The following is a 17,626-nucleotide window of genomic DNA, read 5'->3' as shown; positions in this document are numbered from 1 at the left end:
ATGATCTGTCCATTGGTGAAAGCGGGGTGTTAAAGTCCCCTGCTATTCTTGCATTACTGTTGATTTCCCTTTTTATGGCTCTTAGCATTTGCCTTATGTTGGGTGCGTAAATATTTACAATTGTTATATCTTCTTCTGGTATTGATCCCTTGATCCTTATGTTTTGTCCTTCTTTGTCTCTTGTAATAGTCTTTATTTTAAAGTCTATTTTGTGTTATATGAGAATTGCTACTCCAGCTTTCTTTTGATTTCCATTTTCACGGAATATCTTTTTACATCCCCTCTCTTTCAATCTGCATGTGTCTCTGGGTCTGAAGTGGGTCTCTTGTAGACAGCATATATACAGCCCTTGTTTTTGTATCCATTCAGCCAGTCTATGTCTTTTGTTTGGGGCATTTAATCCATTTACATTTAAGGTAATTATCGATATGTATGTTCCTATTACCATTTTCTTAATTGTTTTGTTTTTGATTTTGTAGGTGTTTTCCTTCTCTTGTGTTTCCCACCTAGAGAACTTCCTTTAGCATTTGTTGTAGAGCTGGTTTGGTGACGCTGAATTCTTTTGGCTTTTGCTTGTCTGTAAAGATTTTAATTTCTCTGTCAAATCTGAATGAGATCCTTGCTGGGTAGAGTAATCTTTGTTGTAGGTTCTTCCCTTTCATCACTTTTAATATTTCCTGCTACTCCCTTCTGTCTTGCAGAATTTCTGCTGAAAGATCAGCTGTTAACCTTATGGGGATTCCTTTGTGTGTTATTTGTTGCTTTTCCCTTGCTGCTTTTAGTATTTTTTCTTTGAGTTTAATTTTTGATAGTTTGATTAATATTACTATTTCTCATATTAGAGAAGTTTTCAACTATAATCTCTTCAAATATTTTCTCGGTCCTTTTCTTTTTCTCTTCTTCTCTAGGGATTCCTATAATTCGAATGTTGGTACATTTAATGTTGTCCCAGAGGTCTCTGAGACTGTCCTCAATTCTTTTCATTCTCTTTCTTTATTCTGCTCTGCGGCAGTTGTTTCGACTCTTCTATCTTCCAGGTCACTTATCCATTCTTTTGCCTCAGTTATTCTGTTACTGATTCCTTCTAGAGTATGTTTAATTTCATTTATTGTGTTGTTCATCATTGTTTGTTTGCTCTTTAGTTCTTCTAAGTCCTTGTTAAAAGTTTCTTGTATTTTCTCCATTATATTTCCGAGATTTTGGATCATGTTTACTATCATTATTCTGAATTGTTTTTCAGGTAGACTGCCTATTTCCTCTTCATTTGTTTGGTCTGGTAGGTTTTTACCTTCTTCTTCATCTGCTGCATATTTCTATGTGTTCTCATTTTGTTTAAGTTAATGTGTTTGGGGTTGCCTTTTCACAGGCTGCAAGTTCATAGTTCATGTTATTTTTGGTGTCTGCCCCCAGTGATTGAGGTTGGTTCAGTGGCTTTTGTAGGCTTCCGTGTTGTGGGGGGGGGGACTGGTACCTGTGCTCTGGTGGGTGGGGCTGGATCTTGTCCTTCTTGTGCACAGGGCCGAATCGGCCGAATCCGCAGGGCCGAATCCGGTGAACTTAGTATGACTTTAGGCAGCCTCTCTGCTAATGGGTGGGTTTGTGTTCCTATCTTGCTAGTTGTTTCTCATGAAGTGTCTAGCACTGGAGCTTGCTGGAGGTTGGGTGGAGCTGGGTCTTAGTGTTGAGACAGATGTCTGGGAGAGCTCTCACTGATTAATATTACGTGGGGCCAGGAGGGCTCTGGTGGACCAATATCCTGGATTCGACTCTCCCACCTCAGAGGCCCAGGCCTGACACCCGGCTGGAGCACCAAGAGTCTACCAGCCACACGGCTTGGGAGAAAAGAAAAAAAAAAACAACGACCAGATAGAACCTCCAAACTGATGGTAAAACAAATCTAAACAGACAAACTCACAAAGAAACATGCACACACACACTCACAAAAAGAGAAGAAAAGAAAAAAGGAAAAGAACAACCAAACCAATAAATAAACACACCAGTGATAATAAGCACTAAAAACTAAACTAAGATAAACATGAAACCAAAAACAAATCAGACACAGAAAGCAAATCCCAAGTCTATAGTTGCTCCCTAAGTCCACTGTCTCAATTTTGGGAACATTCGTTATCTATTCAGTTATTCCACAGATGTAGAGTTTATTAAGTTGATTGCGGGGATTTAATCTGCTCCTCCTGAGGCTGCACAGAGAAATTTCCCTTTTTCTTCTTTGTTTGCACAGCTCCTGGGGTTCAGCTTTGGTTTTGGCCCCACCTCAGCATGTAGGCCACCCTCAAGTGTCTGTTCCCCACCTAGTCAGGAGGGGGTCAAAGCAGTGGCTGATTAGGTCTCTTTTGCTCACTCAGGCCAGGGAGAGGGAGGGGCACCATAGCCATAATTGGAATGTGGGGCGAGCCTGTAGTGGCAGAGGCTGGCATGATATTGCAACAGCCTGAGGCACACCATGTGTTCTTCTGTGGAAATTGTCCCTGGCTCACAGGTCCCTGGCAGTGGTGTGCTGCACAGGCTCCCGAGGGTGTGTGGTAGCGTGACCTGTGCTTGCATACAGGATTTTTGGTGACAGCAGCAGCAGCATTAGCAGTCCATGCCCATCTCTGGGGTTCGAGATGATAGCCGCAGCTCATGTCCGGCTCTGGAGCCCACTTAGGTCGTGCTCTGCCATCTATGGGCACACAGAACAGGAAGTCCCTTTCCTCACGCACCCCAAAACATTGGTCTCTTGCCTATCCAGCAGCTCCAGACTTTTTCCCGGACTCCCTCCTGGATAGCTGTGGCACACTAGCCCCCTTCAGGCTGTGTTCATGCAGCCAACCCCAATCCTCTTCCTGGGGTCGGACCTCCGAAGCCTGAGCCTCAGCTCCCAGCCCCCACCTTCCCTGGCGGGTGAGCAGACAAGCCTCTCAGGCTGGTGAGTGCTGGTCGGCACCAATCCTCTGTGCAGGAATCTCTCCGCTTTGCCCCCTGCACCCCTGTTGCTGCGCTCTCCTCCATGGCTCTGAAGCTTCCCCCATGCCCACCCCCCATCTCTGCCAGTGAAGGGTCTTCCTAGTGTGTGGCAACTTTTCCTCCTTCACAGCTCCCTCCCAAAGGTGCAGGTCCCATCCCTATTCTTTTGTCTCTGTTTATTCTTTTTTCTTTTGCCCTACCCAGGTACGTGGGGAGTTTCTTGCCTTTTGTGAGGTCTGAGGTCTTCTGCCAGCATTCAGTAGGTGTTTTGTAGGAGTTGTTCCACATGTAGATGTATTTTTGATGTATTTGTGGGGAGAAAGGTGATCTCCACATCTTACTCCTCTGCCATATTGAAGGTCTCTTTAATTTAATTTTTAGAAATTCCTGCTTATAACTCATTTAGAAGACATAAGACCAGAATAGATTGGCCTTATAAATTGCTTATAAACTCATCCAGAGGCCAGAGCAAAAACTAACACCATCAAAACCAAAATACCACTATTTACAATAGGCAAGACATGGAAACAACCTAAATGTCGATCAACAGATAAATGGATAAAGAAGATGTGATGTATATATACAATGGAATATTGCTCAGCCATAAAAAATAATGAAATAATGCCATGTGCAACAACATGGATGGACCTAGAGATTATCATACTAAGTGAAATAAGTCTGAGAAAGACAAATATTATATGATATCACATATATAGACTCTAAAATACAACACAAATGATATTTATGAAACAGAAACAGACTCACACACATAGATAACAAACTTATGGTTACCAAAGTGGGAGGGATAAATTAGTAGTTTGTGATTAAAATATACACACTGCTATATATAAAATAGATATACACCAAGGGCTTTCTGTATAGTACAAGAAACTACACTCAATATCTTGTAATAGCCTACAATGGAAAAGAATCTAAAAAAGAATATATATATGTATAACTGAATCACTTTGCTGTACACCTGAAATTAACACAACACTGTAAATCATCTACATTTCAATAAAAATTTTAAGAAAACAAAGATCCATGTGGTCTGGGTATAAATAACTCCTAAGGCATGCATCACTTTTGCTGGTACCTTTCTGTAGATTGTTGTTTCAGAGTGTGACATAGGTGGCAAGAGTGAGTCGTTTGGACCAAGTGCCACCTAGAAAAGCCTAGGCCAAGAAAGATATTTATTCTGTTTTTGGGGAAAATGATGAAGTCGATTTTAAACAGTGACTCCTACTTGTTCAGGCAAGCGGTGGAGAGAGGAACGCATCTAACAAAACAAGAGATTGAAAAATATGTCTCTATTTCCCTTTGGCATAAAATCAATGACACACAGTCAGAGACACATAAGAGACCATAAGAGACTTGTGCCCCAGCCTAGAGCTTGACCAGTGACCTCACCAGACAGGCCTGGGTTGGCAGTGTGAAATGGAGAGGTGTGTAAGTCATTCCAACTCCTCTGCAGTTAAAGTATGTGTAAATGCAACAGAATGAGCTTGTACGCATGTCCATTGTGTTCCACTAATATCAGCTGACTTTGCATTTTTTGGAAATTCTGGTTTACAGAATATAGTATCATGGGTAGGATTTTCAGATATCTGAGACTTTTCTCAGTTTTTTTCCTTTTAAAAAATATAATTTTAGAGTGCTTAGGATATGCTAGGCACTGTGAAATTTTTATTTAATTCTCTCAGAAAACTTATAAGGTTATAGTTTATTATAACAATTTTATAATTTTTTAGATAATGTAACAGAGGCATGGGAGAGACTCAGAATCACAGAGCTAACAAATGGTATAGACTCACCTCAAACTCCTAAGGTTCTGCTCATAACCACTGTTCCATAATGCCTAGAGAAGAAAATACTGCAAATTTTATTTAACTGTCTACTTTTGGAAGAAAACTTTCTTAGTAGCTTCAATCACTAAGAATAGCATTGACTGAGAACCTTGTTCTTCAAACCAGGTCCTGGGCCTTTGGCAAGGGGGCTAATGTGTCCCTTAATGTGTCTGTTCCACCCTCAAATCTGATGAGCAGTTCTTCTGAAGGTGTTACACAGAGCTGGGTACAAATCCTGCCTCTACCACTTACAGGCTGTCTTTTCTTGACCAAGTCATTTGCCCCCTCCAAGCCTCAGCTTGCTCATCTGTAAAATGGGCACAATGATAATTTTATCCTTATAGTGCTGTGTGGAATATTAAATGAGAGGAGATAGGCATGGAGCTGAGCACATGACCTGAAACATCCTGGACGCTCAATTCAATACTGAGAAAATGGAAAAGTTGAAAAAGAAAGCATTGCGAGACTCATAGGAAGTCTTATAAAAGAGGTTAACTTGAAAAATATCTGCTGCAGTCCTTGTGGACAGAAATGTACATATAAAGTAGCCACATTTGTCCATGTAGCTTGTCTATAGAGAACACATGGCTAATTTTGGCCCCTGTACAAATTCCAAGGCAGACCACAAGATAACTCATGCATATCTTGAGATTTCTCACAAATACCATAGCTCCACAGCATATGCAATCCCAGTCCAGATGGCTCAATCTCCCTCAATTCCCTCTCCACCTCCGCTTCTCCCAAAAGTTACTGGAGCACACCTGGCCCTGTGGCTTAAATCTCAGCTGAAATTAGGCTAATCCCTGGGGCACTTTCCTGGAAATCCAGCTGCATCCCTCATTCCCTTCAAGTCATAACAAGTGAGCAAGCCCTTCCTCCTCTGCCATTCTGAGAAAATTCTCCCACAGAGTTGGAGATAAGAATTTGGCATGGTGACATTTCCAGAAAATACACAGCATTGCTCTGAGCTGTGGGTAACATTTATCCACACTTCTGCCAGATTTTCTTGAAGGAAAATGTTTTTAAAGGCCCAATCTTTCCTAATAAGATAATTTAGACTCAAAGAAGAATAATCATAGGTGATTATTTAGTGTTTGACTGAATTTTAAAGTTTAGCATTTAACTTCTTTGATTCTCATGCTAATCCTGTAATAGGTAGAGAACCTATTTTTAGAGATTTTAGAGGTAAAATATACCTCTTTAGTAAATAGTTCTGCTGGGTACTTTGGAAAAGGATTGAGATTTTGCTCATTTATAAAGAGAAAACTGGAAAAAAAAGTGTACTATTTCTGGTGTGGGAAATGTATGAAAAAATATTCTACTAACATGGTAAGTCAACCCTTCCTCTTATTTTAATGAAGTATAGTTTATTTACAATATTATATTAGTTTCAGTTGTACAACAGAGTGGTTCAATATTTTTATAGACTATATTTCATTTAAAGTTATTATAAAATATTTGCTATATTCCCTGTGCTGTACAATCTATCCTTGTAGCTTATTTACTTTATACATAGTAGTTTGTACCTCTTAATCCCCTACCTCTATCTTGCCCCCCCTTTCCTCTCTTCACTGGTAACCACTGGTTTGTTCTCTGTATCTGTGAGTTTGTTTCATTACATTCATTTATTTGTTTTATTTTTTAGATTCCACATAAAAGTAAAAACATACAATATTTGTCTTTGTATGACTTATTTCACTAAGCATGGTATCCTCCATGTTCATTTATGTTGTTGCAAATGGCAAAATTTCATTCATTTTTTATGGCTGAGTAATATTTCATTGTGTGTGTGTGTGTGTGTGTGTGTGTATGTGTGTGTAATATCTTCTTTATCCATTCATCAGATGGTGGACACTTAAGTTACTTTCATATCTTGGCTATTGTAAATAATGCTGCTATGAACATTGGGCCAGTGGCCTCACCAGACAGGCCTGGGTTGGCAGTGTGAAATGGAGAGGTGTGTACAAAATCTCATGTATCATACAAAATCTAATGTATCTTTTCAAATTAGTGTCTTCACTTTCCTCAGATACATACCCAGGAGTGGGATTGCTGGATAATATGGTAGTTCAGTTTCTAGTTCTTTTGTGTGTGGAACCTCCATACCGTTTTCCATAGTGGCTGCACCAATTTACATTCCCACCAACAATGTAGGAGGGTTCTCTTTTCTTCACATCCTCACCAGCATTTGTTATTTTTGACTTTTTGATGATGGCTATTATGAGAGGTGTGAAGTGATATCTCACTGTGGTTTTGATCTGTATTTCTCTGATGATTAGCAAAGTTGATCATCTTTTCATGTGCCTGTTGGCCATCTGTATGTCTTCTTTGTAAAAAGGTCTCTTCAGGTCTTCTGCTCTTTTTTCGATTGGGTTGTTTTTTTGATAACAAGTTCTACAAGCCCTTTATATATGTTGAATATTAACCTCTTATCAGTCATATCATTTGCAAATATCTTCTCCCATTCAGTAAGTTGTATTTTTGTTTTGTCAATGGTTTCCTTTGCTGTGCAAAAGCTTTTAAGTTTCATTAGGTCCCATTTCTTTATTTTTACTTTCTTTTTTCTTTGCCTTAGGAGCCAGATCCAAAAAATTATTGCTACAATTTATGTCAAAGAGTGTTTTGCCTATGTTCTCTTGTAGGAATTTTGTGGTTTCTGTCTTACATTGAAGTGTTTAATCCATTTTGAGTTTATTTTAGTATATGGTATGAGGAAATTTTCTAATTTCATTGCTTTACATGTAGCTGTCCAGTTTTCCCAGTACCACTTATTGAAGAGGCTCTTTTCTCCATTGTATATTCTTGCCTCCTCTGTTGTAGATTAATTAACCATAAGTATGTGGGTTTATTTCTGGGCTTTCTATTCTGTTCCATTGATCTATGTGTCTGTTTTTGTGCCAGTAGCTTGCTGTTTTGATTATTGTAGCTTTGTAGTATAGTCTGAAGTCTGGGATAGTGGTATCTCCAGCTTTGTCCTTTTTTTCTCAATATTGCTTTGGCTCTTCAGGCTCTTTTGTGGTTTCACATGAATTTTAGGATTATTTGTTCTAGTTTTGTGAAAAATGTCATAGATATTTTGGTAGAGATCGCTTTAAATCCATAGATTGCTTTGGATAGTGTGGACATTTTAACAATATTAATTCTTCTAATCCACGAACATGGGCTATCTTTGCATTTATTTGTATCATCTTTAATTTCCTTTATTCAACAATGTTTTATAGTTTTCAATGTATAGGTCTTTCACCTCCATGGTTAAGTTTATTTATAGGTATTTTATTCTTTTTGATGTGATTTTAAACACGATTGTTTCTTGCTTTCTCTTTCTGATAGTTCATTATTAGTGTATAGAAAAGCAACAGATTTCTGTGTATTAATCTTTTATCATGCAACTTTACTGAATTCATTTATTAGTTCTAATGGTTTTTTGGTGGAGACTTTAGAGTTTTCCATATATAGTATATTGTCATCTACAAACTGAGATAATTTTACTTCTTCCCTTCCAATTTGGATGCCTTTTTTTTCTTTTTCTTGTCTGATTACTGTCACTAGGATTTCCAATACTATGTTAAATAGAAGTGGCAAGAGTGGGTATCCTTGTCTTGTTCCTGAATTTAGAGTAAAACCTTTCAGCTTTTCATCGTTGCATATGATGTTAGCTGTGGGTTTGTCATAAATGACCTTTATTATGTTAAGATATGTTTCCTGCATATCCACATTTTTTGCTTTGTTTTGTTTTGTTTGCTTTTAATTTATTTTTTTTAATTGAAGTATAGTTGATTTACAATGTGTTATTTTCAGGTGTAGATCAAACTGATTCACTTATGTGTGTGTGTGTGTGTGTGTGTTGTATACATATATATAGATTTTTTCAGATTCTTTTCCCATATAGGTTATTACAAAATATTTATAGTTCCCTGTGCTATAAAGTTTTTATCATGAGTGTATGTTGAATTTTGTCAAATGCTTTCTCTGCATCTATTGAGGTGATCATGTGATTTTTGTCCTTCCTTTTGTTAATGTGGTGTATCACACTGATTGATTTGTGAATATTGAACCATTGTTGCATTCCTGGCATAAATTCCACTTGATCATGGTGTATGATCCTTTTTATATATTGTTGAATTAGGTTTGCTACTATTTTGTTGAGGATTTTTGCATGTATATTCATCAGAGATATTGACCTGTAATTCTCTTTTTTTTTGTAGTGTCTTTTTCTGGCTTTGGTATCAGGGTAATTTTGGCCTCCTGGAATGAATTTGGGAGTGTTCCCTCCTCTTCAATTTTTTGGAATAGTTTGAGAAGGATAGGTATTAGCACTTTGTTGTATGTTTGGTAGAATTCCCCCATGAACCTAATCAATTCTGACATTTGTTTGCTGGGAGCTTTTTGATTACTAATTCAATTTTACTACTAGTGACCACTCTGTTCAGACTGTGTATTTTTTTCTGATTCTGTCTTGGAAGATTGTATGTTTCTAGAAATTTATCCATTTCTTCTATGTTGTCTAATTTGTTGACATGTAACTGGGTTTTTTCTTTAATTTTTATAGGAGTATAGTTGATTTACAATGTTGTGTTACTTTCTTCTGTACAGCAAAGTGAATCAGTTATACATATACATATATCCACTCTTTTTTTAGATTCTTTTTCCATATAGGTCATTTCAGAGTATTGAGTAGAGTTCCCTGTGTGATATAGTAGGTCTTTATTAGTTATCTATTTTATATATAGTAGTATGTATGACATGTAACTATTGATTGTAGAATCTTATGATGTTTTGTGTCTCTGTGATATCAGTTGTAATTTCTCTGTTTTCATTTCTACCCCTTCCTCTTCTACCAGAACATTTATGAAATGCTTTTCCTTATGTTTTAACAAAGTGTGTTGATTGGCCTTTTTTAAAAAACAAAAATGGAGATCCTGGTGGCAGAGCAGGTAATGATTAATAAATTCCAGGATTGTAAACTCAAAAGGAAAGAAATGTCCATTTAACTAATCTTCACACATCCTGATACACTATTGCCAAGAACTCTAGAAGAGGTTTGGGCAGTATTTTAGGGCTAAAGTATATTATATAACACCCATTGCATAGACAAATATATTTATGCTTTTGTCTGCACTTCCAGTTTTATATTTAGCAATTAAGAATCTTGATATTTATCAAAAATTCTAAGAATTTGAAACTAGGTTCTTGATGGAGGATTGGAGGTGCATAGATTTCAAACAGCTCATGAAATGTAACATCCTGTTCAATAACTATGAATGTATTAATAAAGGAATAGTCTGGTACATTAATGACCAGTTCTTAGTCTTTTGTAAGAAGGGAGAGAACATAGGAATATCTCAAACAAGATGGTTAGTTCTCATGTATTAGAAATGCCCAAGGTGAAGTAAGAGGAACTGGATTTACCTACCAATTGAAATAACCGAAAGAAAAAAAATATATATATATATATATGAAATGGAACAACAATTGTCAGGACACTGGACTTCAGGAAATAAAATGATCCCTGAGAGATGAGAAACCAATGAGATGAACCCTGTGATTTCTCCTGCTTACTGCCAAAAGAGAGTTTCCAGACCATGGTTCAGGAAGGGGAATTCAGGTGGAACCCAGTGCACTCCTTGAGATGAGGAAACAGAGCTGAGAGTCTAGGAAGACCAAGGTGGTAAGAATTCACAGGACAGAACACCAGAGAGGAAAGAGCTGTGCAGAGAGAGACACCCAGAGCTCTGAAGAGGATGCCTCTTCATCATTCATCAGAGTGCTGATAGCATGAGCATTGAGGAAATGACCCGAGCATGGGGGAACATTCTTCTGAAAGGATTAGAGGATAATGCCCATTGCTCACAGGGCCAGGGATAGTGCCTGTTACCGCCAGAGAGACTGGAAAAACTCATAATTCATAGAGTACTGGGAAGAAAATTCAGGAAGATCTTGCTTCAGTAGTGGGGAATAAGTAGCCTTAAATTAAGTAACACTCTGGACATACCTAACAAATCATAACAGCAAGTCCCAAAAAGATCAAACCATTTTCATGTAACTTGACTGCCTCCCAAAACAAATCATATGGATATTTATAAGAATATAAAACTATCCCATATCCAACAAGGCAAATTTCATAATGTCTGGCATAAAAAGCAGAAAGAACACATCATCAAAAAAGCACAATCACTGAAAACCAAATCAGAACTGACAAAGATGTTAGAATTAACAAAGAAATTAAAACAGTTATTGTAACTATACTCCATATGTTAAAAAGTTGAGACATGGAAAATGTAAAAAAAAAAAAAATTAAATAGAATTTGTAGAGATGAAAGCTGCAGTGCCTAGGATGAACAATACACTGGATGGGATTAATGGGAAATTAGATTTGGTAAAAGAAAAGACTAGTGACCTTGAAGATATAGCCATAGAAATTATCCAAAATAAAACTCAAGGAGAATAAAGACTTAAAAAAAAAAAGACCCTCAGTGGGTTTCAATACCTCTCTCAATAACTGACAAAAGAATAGACAGAAAATCAGCAGGAATATCATAGGCCTGAACAACGGTATCAGTTAATTTGACCTAATTGATATTAATAGAACACTGCACACAAAATAGCAAATACACATTCTTTTCAAGTACATGTGAAACATTTACCAAGACAGACCATACTGTAGACCATAAAACAATTCTCAAAATTTGTAAGGTTTCAAATCATTCCAAATATATCCTCTGACCAAAACAGAATTAAGTTGAAATCAATAGTAAGAAGATCTTTGAAAAATCCCCAAGTATTTGGAAACTAAATAAAGCACTTCTAAATAATCCATGGTCAAAGAAAAAACCAAAGGGGAAATTAGCAAGTATTTTGAAATGAATGAAAATAAAATCACAATATACTAGAATTTGTAAGATTCCTCTAAAGCAGTACTTAGGATGTCATTCATAGCATTAAATGCCTATACTGATAAAGAAGAAAGGTTTCAAATCAATGACCTCAACTTTCATCTTAAGAAATTAGAAAAAGAAGAACAAGTTAAACCTAAGGTAAGGAGAAGAAAGGAAGTAATAAAATTAAAGCAGAACTCAATGAAATAGAAAAGAGAAAATCAATAAAACCAGAAGTGTTTTTTTGATAAGATCAATTAAATTGATAAACCCATAGTCAAACTCACCAGTAAAAAAGAGAAAACACAAATTACCAATATCAGGAATGAGAGAGGAGAAATATTCTACAGATATTAAAAGGATAATCAGGGAATATTATAAACAGTTTTTGCCTATAAGTTAGACATTTTAGGTGAAATAGGAAAATTAGTTGCAATGCATGAATTACCAAGCCTCACTCAAGGAGAAGTAACCTAAATATTCCTAAACCTATTAAAGAAATTGAATTTGTAGTTCAAAACTTTCCATAAAGAAAACTCCAAGCCCAGATGACTTCACTGGTGGCTTCAACAAAACATTTAAGGAAGAAATAATACCAATTCTGCATAAACTCTTCTAGAATATTAAATAGGAAGGAATGCTTCCAAACTCATTCTTTGAGGCCAAAACCAGACAAATACATTACAAGAAAAGGAACCTACAGACCAACATTCCTCGAGAACATAAATGCAAAAATTCTAAACAAAATGTTAGCAAATCAAATCCAACAATATTAGCTTGATGTGGCAATCATTATACAAGGTATACTTATATCAAAACATTGTACACTTTGTTATTATTTTATTCAATTTTTAAAATTTTTTATTGGAATATAGTTGATTCACAATGTTGTGTTAGCTTCAGGTGTACATCAAAGTAATTCAGTTATACATACATATATATGTATATCTATATATTCTTTTAAAAATCCTTTTCTAGTATAGGTTATTACAAGATATTGAGTATAGTTCCCTGTGCTATACAGTAGGCCTTGTTGGTTATCTATTTTACATATAGTAGTGTGTATATGTTAATCCCAAACTCCTAATTTATCCCTTCCCCCTCCCTTTCCCCTTTGGTAACCATAAGTTTCTTTTCTGTGTCTGTGAGTCTATTTCTGCTTTTGTAAATAAGTTCATTTGTATCATTTTTTTAGATTCCACATATAAGCAATATCATATGATGTTTGTCTTTCTCTGTCTGACTTACTTCACTAAGTATGATCATCTCTAGATCCATCCATGTTGCTGCAAGTGGCATTATTTTATTCTTTTTTCATGGCTGATTACTGTTCTATTGTGTATATATAACATATCTTCTTTATCCATCCGTCAATGGACACTTAGGTTGCTTCCATGTCTTGGTTACTGTAAATAGTGCCGCTATGAACATTGGGGTGCATGTATCCTTTTAAATTATAGTTTTCTCCAGATATATGCCCAGGAGTAGGATCACTGGATCATATGGTATTTCTATGTTTAGTTTTTTAAAGAACTTCCATACTGTTCTCCATAATGGCTGCACCCATTTACATTCCCACTGACAATGTAGGAGGGTTCCTTTTTCTCCACACCCTCTCTAGCATTTCTTATTTGTATACTTTTTGAAGAACGTTGTACACTTTAAATATATAAAAATTGTATTTGTCAGAAGAAAATCCTACAATAGGTAAGAAAACATAATGTGGAGTTGACCCCAGGAATGCAGAGATCATTGAGCATTCAGAAGTCATCTGATAGTATTTGCCTTGTTAATAATGTTATCCGTGGTGTTGTTTTTCTGCATTCTATTTCAATATTAAACTTTTGTGGCATTTATACAGGTTAATCAATTCATTTGTGAGTGTGGTTGCTGTGAGGATTAAATAAAGTAATAGATGCAAAGCATGAATAATGGGCCAAGCACAATTGGACAGTAATAAGTTTTTGCCAATTAGGAATCTACTTCTTGCTTGATTAGGACCACAAACATACTTCTTTCATAGAAAAAAATGAACATTGACCATGTCCTCCTGTCTTTCTGAGCTGCCATTTCCTGTTGTGACCTTACCAACCAGCCATCGTCCCTATGATTGTAGACATGGCTTCATGACCCTTTGGAGCAGAGCCACTTGAAGTGCTGGCCTCCAACAAGATAAGAAGGTAGCATCAGAGTGTAACTGGGGCATTGTTTCCTTCCTTGAGAAGGTCTTGATACAAAAAATAAATAAATAAAATAAAATCAGATGAAATAATTTGTGTGCTTAGTGATGTAGTTGACTTATATCATGGTGCAAGTTTCTTATCTTGTCATGGGCCAATAAGCTGTTTGAGGACTGGTACTTTGAGTACCAAGGTCTTAAAGTATGTCATGTCTTACACAGAATTTGGATTCTAAAGTCAGCATTTATACTACTTCTCATGACATCATACTATGGTGCATATTTTAAGCATGTATATAAAGATGTCATCAATAAATGTGACTTTGACATATTTACTTCTCTCTTAGGGTCATTACATATAATGAAATCTCATGCAGTATGCACTCCAAATTTTGTAACCATGTGGGGTGCACTAAAAATCGCTGTATGTTTTTCACCTTGCATACGAAAATAGCTGGAGGATCCATCAATCCTTTGACAAAGATCAAAGATGGGGTAGCAAATAGGTTTCTTCACATGTGAGAATACCTGTCAAGTGGTAATGGCTCTCCACATACTGTGTAGAGATGTACTTAGAGAATGCATCTGGGAACAAGTACTGATATTGATTAGTAACGTATGCCATGGGTGTGAGAATGAAGTATGACAACACCTCATGCTGTGTATTGCCATTCTTGGCTAGGAGTTTCAAGGTTTCCCTTCTACTAAAAGTAGTGACTTGAGTTATTCTATTGCAGGACAGGAAAGCCATGGCAGAAAAGAAGAACCAGGTCTTACTTATGAACTCAGAGATGTCTCTCTTCAAGAATATTACATGGATGTGGCTTTTCTCATAGATGCTTCCCAAAGAATAGGAAATGATGAGTTTCAGGAAGTGAAAGCTTTTATAACCTCAGTGCTTGATTACTTTCACTTGGCCCCAGATCCACTGATCTCCACCTTGGGAGACAGAGTGGCAGTCCTGACCTACTCTCCTCCAGGCTATATGCCCAACACAGAAGAAAGCCCCATCTACCTAGAATTTGATTTGGTTACTTATAACAATATACACCAAATGAAACATCATCTCCAAGACTCCCTTCAACAGCTCAATGGAGATGTTTTTATTGGCCATGCCCTACAGTGGACAATTGACAATGTCTTTGTAGGAACCCCCAACCTGAGGAAAAACAAAGTTATCTTTGTTATATCTGCTGGTGAAACCAACCCTTTAGACAGGGGAGTCTTAAGAAATGTATCTCTGAGAGCCAAGTGTCAGGGCTACTCCATATTTGTGTTTTCCTTTGGTCCTCTACACAATGACAAGGAATTAGAAGAATTAGCCAGCCACCCACTGGATCATCACTTAGTCCAGCTTGGCCGAACCCACAAGCCAGATTTGAACTATATCGTCAAATTTGTCAAGCCATTTGTTCATTCAATCAGACGTAAGTCATTAAAGTTTTTCTCTTCTGTTGCTTTTCCAATAGATACCTCTTTGCACAATACACCAGTTGACTTAGTAACATGATTCTCACTTCAGTCAAGAGTGGTGGAGTCTAGGTGTCAGTAGGAGGCAATGAGAAAACCACAGAGAAAATCCCAGGTCCTAGTGACCTTGAGCTCTGCTGTCCCACTGTCAGGGTCTTTGCCAGAAAGTGAAAAGTGTCTTTTAACCCTAATCTGTGTTTACTATGTGCCAAGTTTTTTAAAGGATTGTATCATTTAATCCTCAGGACAGCCCTCTAAGGAAAGTAGTACTATCCCCATTTTACAAGTGAGAAAACTGAGGTTCACAGACATTAAATCAACTGCTCAAAATCTGACAGTTAATAGTTGGCAAATTCTAGACTCAATCCTATGCATTCTGACCCCAGAGCTGTGCTCTTATCCATTAAATGATACATCAATTACTAAAGCTTTAATAAAGTATTACAGTGGTATCACTGTAATAAATAATACCCCACTGCCACCACCCTCCACCCACTCCAAGGACTTCTGTTTCATCTTGTCACTGTAAATCAACTTTGCTTCTGACTTGAATTCTTAAGAGCCATGGGGACAAATCTCTTCTAGAGCCTCTGTCTCAGACAGCTGGCTCAGGGACAGCCAGGCAAGGGGTTTAAGGGAATTTTTTCACAGTAGGCATTTGAGAGAGGCTTCCCAGCCTCTGTCCATGTGCTGTAATTCCAGACATGATTATAGTAGCAAACCTAAGATCTTGTAGCATCAAGCAAGTCCGGGCCTGTGCCGGGAATTAGGAGTGTGACAGAGGCCACCCTGAATGGTTGTCTGTAGCTCCTGCAAGTTTAATGGGGAATCAGAGAGATGCAGATTTTCTGGCACTCATAAAGCCCAGGGCTCATGGAACCGTCAGCATCTTGGCACTCAGGATTTATATTTAGTGGCAAGCTTGTCACTTGCAAAAAAATGATGCCTTCTTCCAACCTCAAGATAAATAGGGCAGCCAATTTCAATAGTTAATGCTGTCTTCTAGAAATATCTTCCTTTTAGAGTGAGAGAACCAGATGTCATAAGGGATTAAGAGATATCTTTGAATTATATTGCAAGCCTGTGACACACAGAGCATGAAAATTTTTGACTCAATATCTCACTGACTTTGCCAACAAGGTATTGCAAAGTCAGAAGGTTCATATTTTGCTGAGTCCATTATAAAATTAACTTGCTCTTGGAAACACCTCCAACCACAGGAAAAGATGAACTGACTTTGGGTGATAGAATGTGGAAGGGTAAAATTTAGACTAACCACCCACTCTCTCTCCACGTGCCATCAACAAATATCCCCCTGCAGATATGAGACCCAAATGTGTTAACATCACCTCTCCCAACCCAGAGAATGGTGGCACAGAAAACACTGTATTGTGAGTTGACAAATTCACAATTTGGGTAATACTACCACTGGAAACAGTCCTTAAGAAAATAATTTGAAAGAAATGGCATTTTAGTTTTCAGGATGCAAGTTTGGTTGTGGGGTGTATGGGTGTGTGTGTTGGGGGGGGTGTTTTAAATGTTCCTGATTTGTAACAACACCACAGATCTGGTGTTAATAGTACATAGAATATGATCCATATTCGAAAGAACCATGTTTCCAATTTTTTAGCTTTTATGAAAAAAGAGACCCCTATTAATGCCTTATTAGTAACTATATAATATCATTCAAATATTGGGTACTGTTAAAACAGAAAGCATATAATATCAAAGGTTAGATGTAATAGCTTTAGAGCAGAAGAAAAAGATGAAAAAGAAAAACTCACAAAGCAGCAACAAAAACGTTTGCTGTTTCAAAAACAGAACCCATATGGAGACTAGCAGGAAGAATTCGTTTAAGTTTGATTTCGCAAAGTCCAACACTAAGTACTCAGTAAAAATTCAGTGATGAAAATAATACTGGTTTGGAGCCCTAAACCATGGGCACAAATGTCTAATTTCCCTTTGGAATTAAAAAGTTGCCCCTCAGTCAAATTTCATCCACAAACTGCATTTGGACTATTCCAATAACATGCATAAAATTGATTCCTGTTACATTATCTGTGTATCTACAATGAATCCTGAAAGGGACTTGGTTAACATATTTTTCATCATTTTTCTCTGTCACTTCAACCTTCTTCCTGAGGTATATGAAATAGAGATGGAGAACATCTCCATCTCTATTGGGGTGAGCCCAAAGAGAGGGCTCACCAAGTGAGCCTTTGGGTGAATTAGATTCTCAGCAGCAGCATTTCTTTGAATTAGGGAACGGTCAGAGTAACAGTTCTGGGACC

At 37.2% G+C, this 17,626-nt stretch overlaps 1 protein-coding gene across 1 annotated transcript in view; it reads left to right on the top strand.

Annotated features, from left to right (window-relative positions):
- The window catches only part of COL6A5 (collagen type VI alpha 5 chain), a 107,722-nt gene extending 90,992 nt beyond the window's left edge, over nt 1–16,730 (top strand). The window contains 2 exon segments of the mRNA XM_060149189.1: nt 14,603–15,292; nt 16,606–16,730. Of these exon segments, the coding sequence (XP_060005172.1) occupies nt 14,603–15,292; nt 16,606–16,730 (815 nt within the window).
- The last annotated feature ends 896 nt before the right edge of the window (nt 16,731–17,626 follow it).

This window comes from Lagenorhynchus albirostris, chromosome 5 (assembly GCF_949774975.1).
Source record: "Lagenorhynchus albirostris chromosome 5, mLagAlb1.1, whole genome shotgun sequence".
NCBI lineage: Eukaryota > Metazoa > Chordata > Mammalia > Artiodactyla > Delphinidae > Lagenorhynchus > Lagenorhynchus albirostris.
Note: the sequence above shows the minus strand (reverse complement) of the source record. Positions and strands in the feature narration are given on the sequence as shown.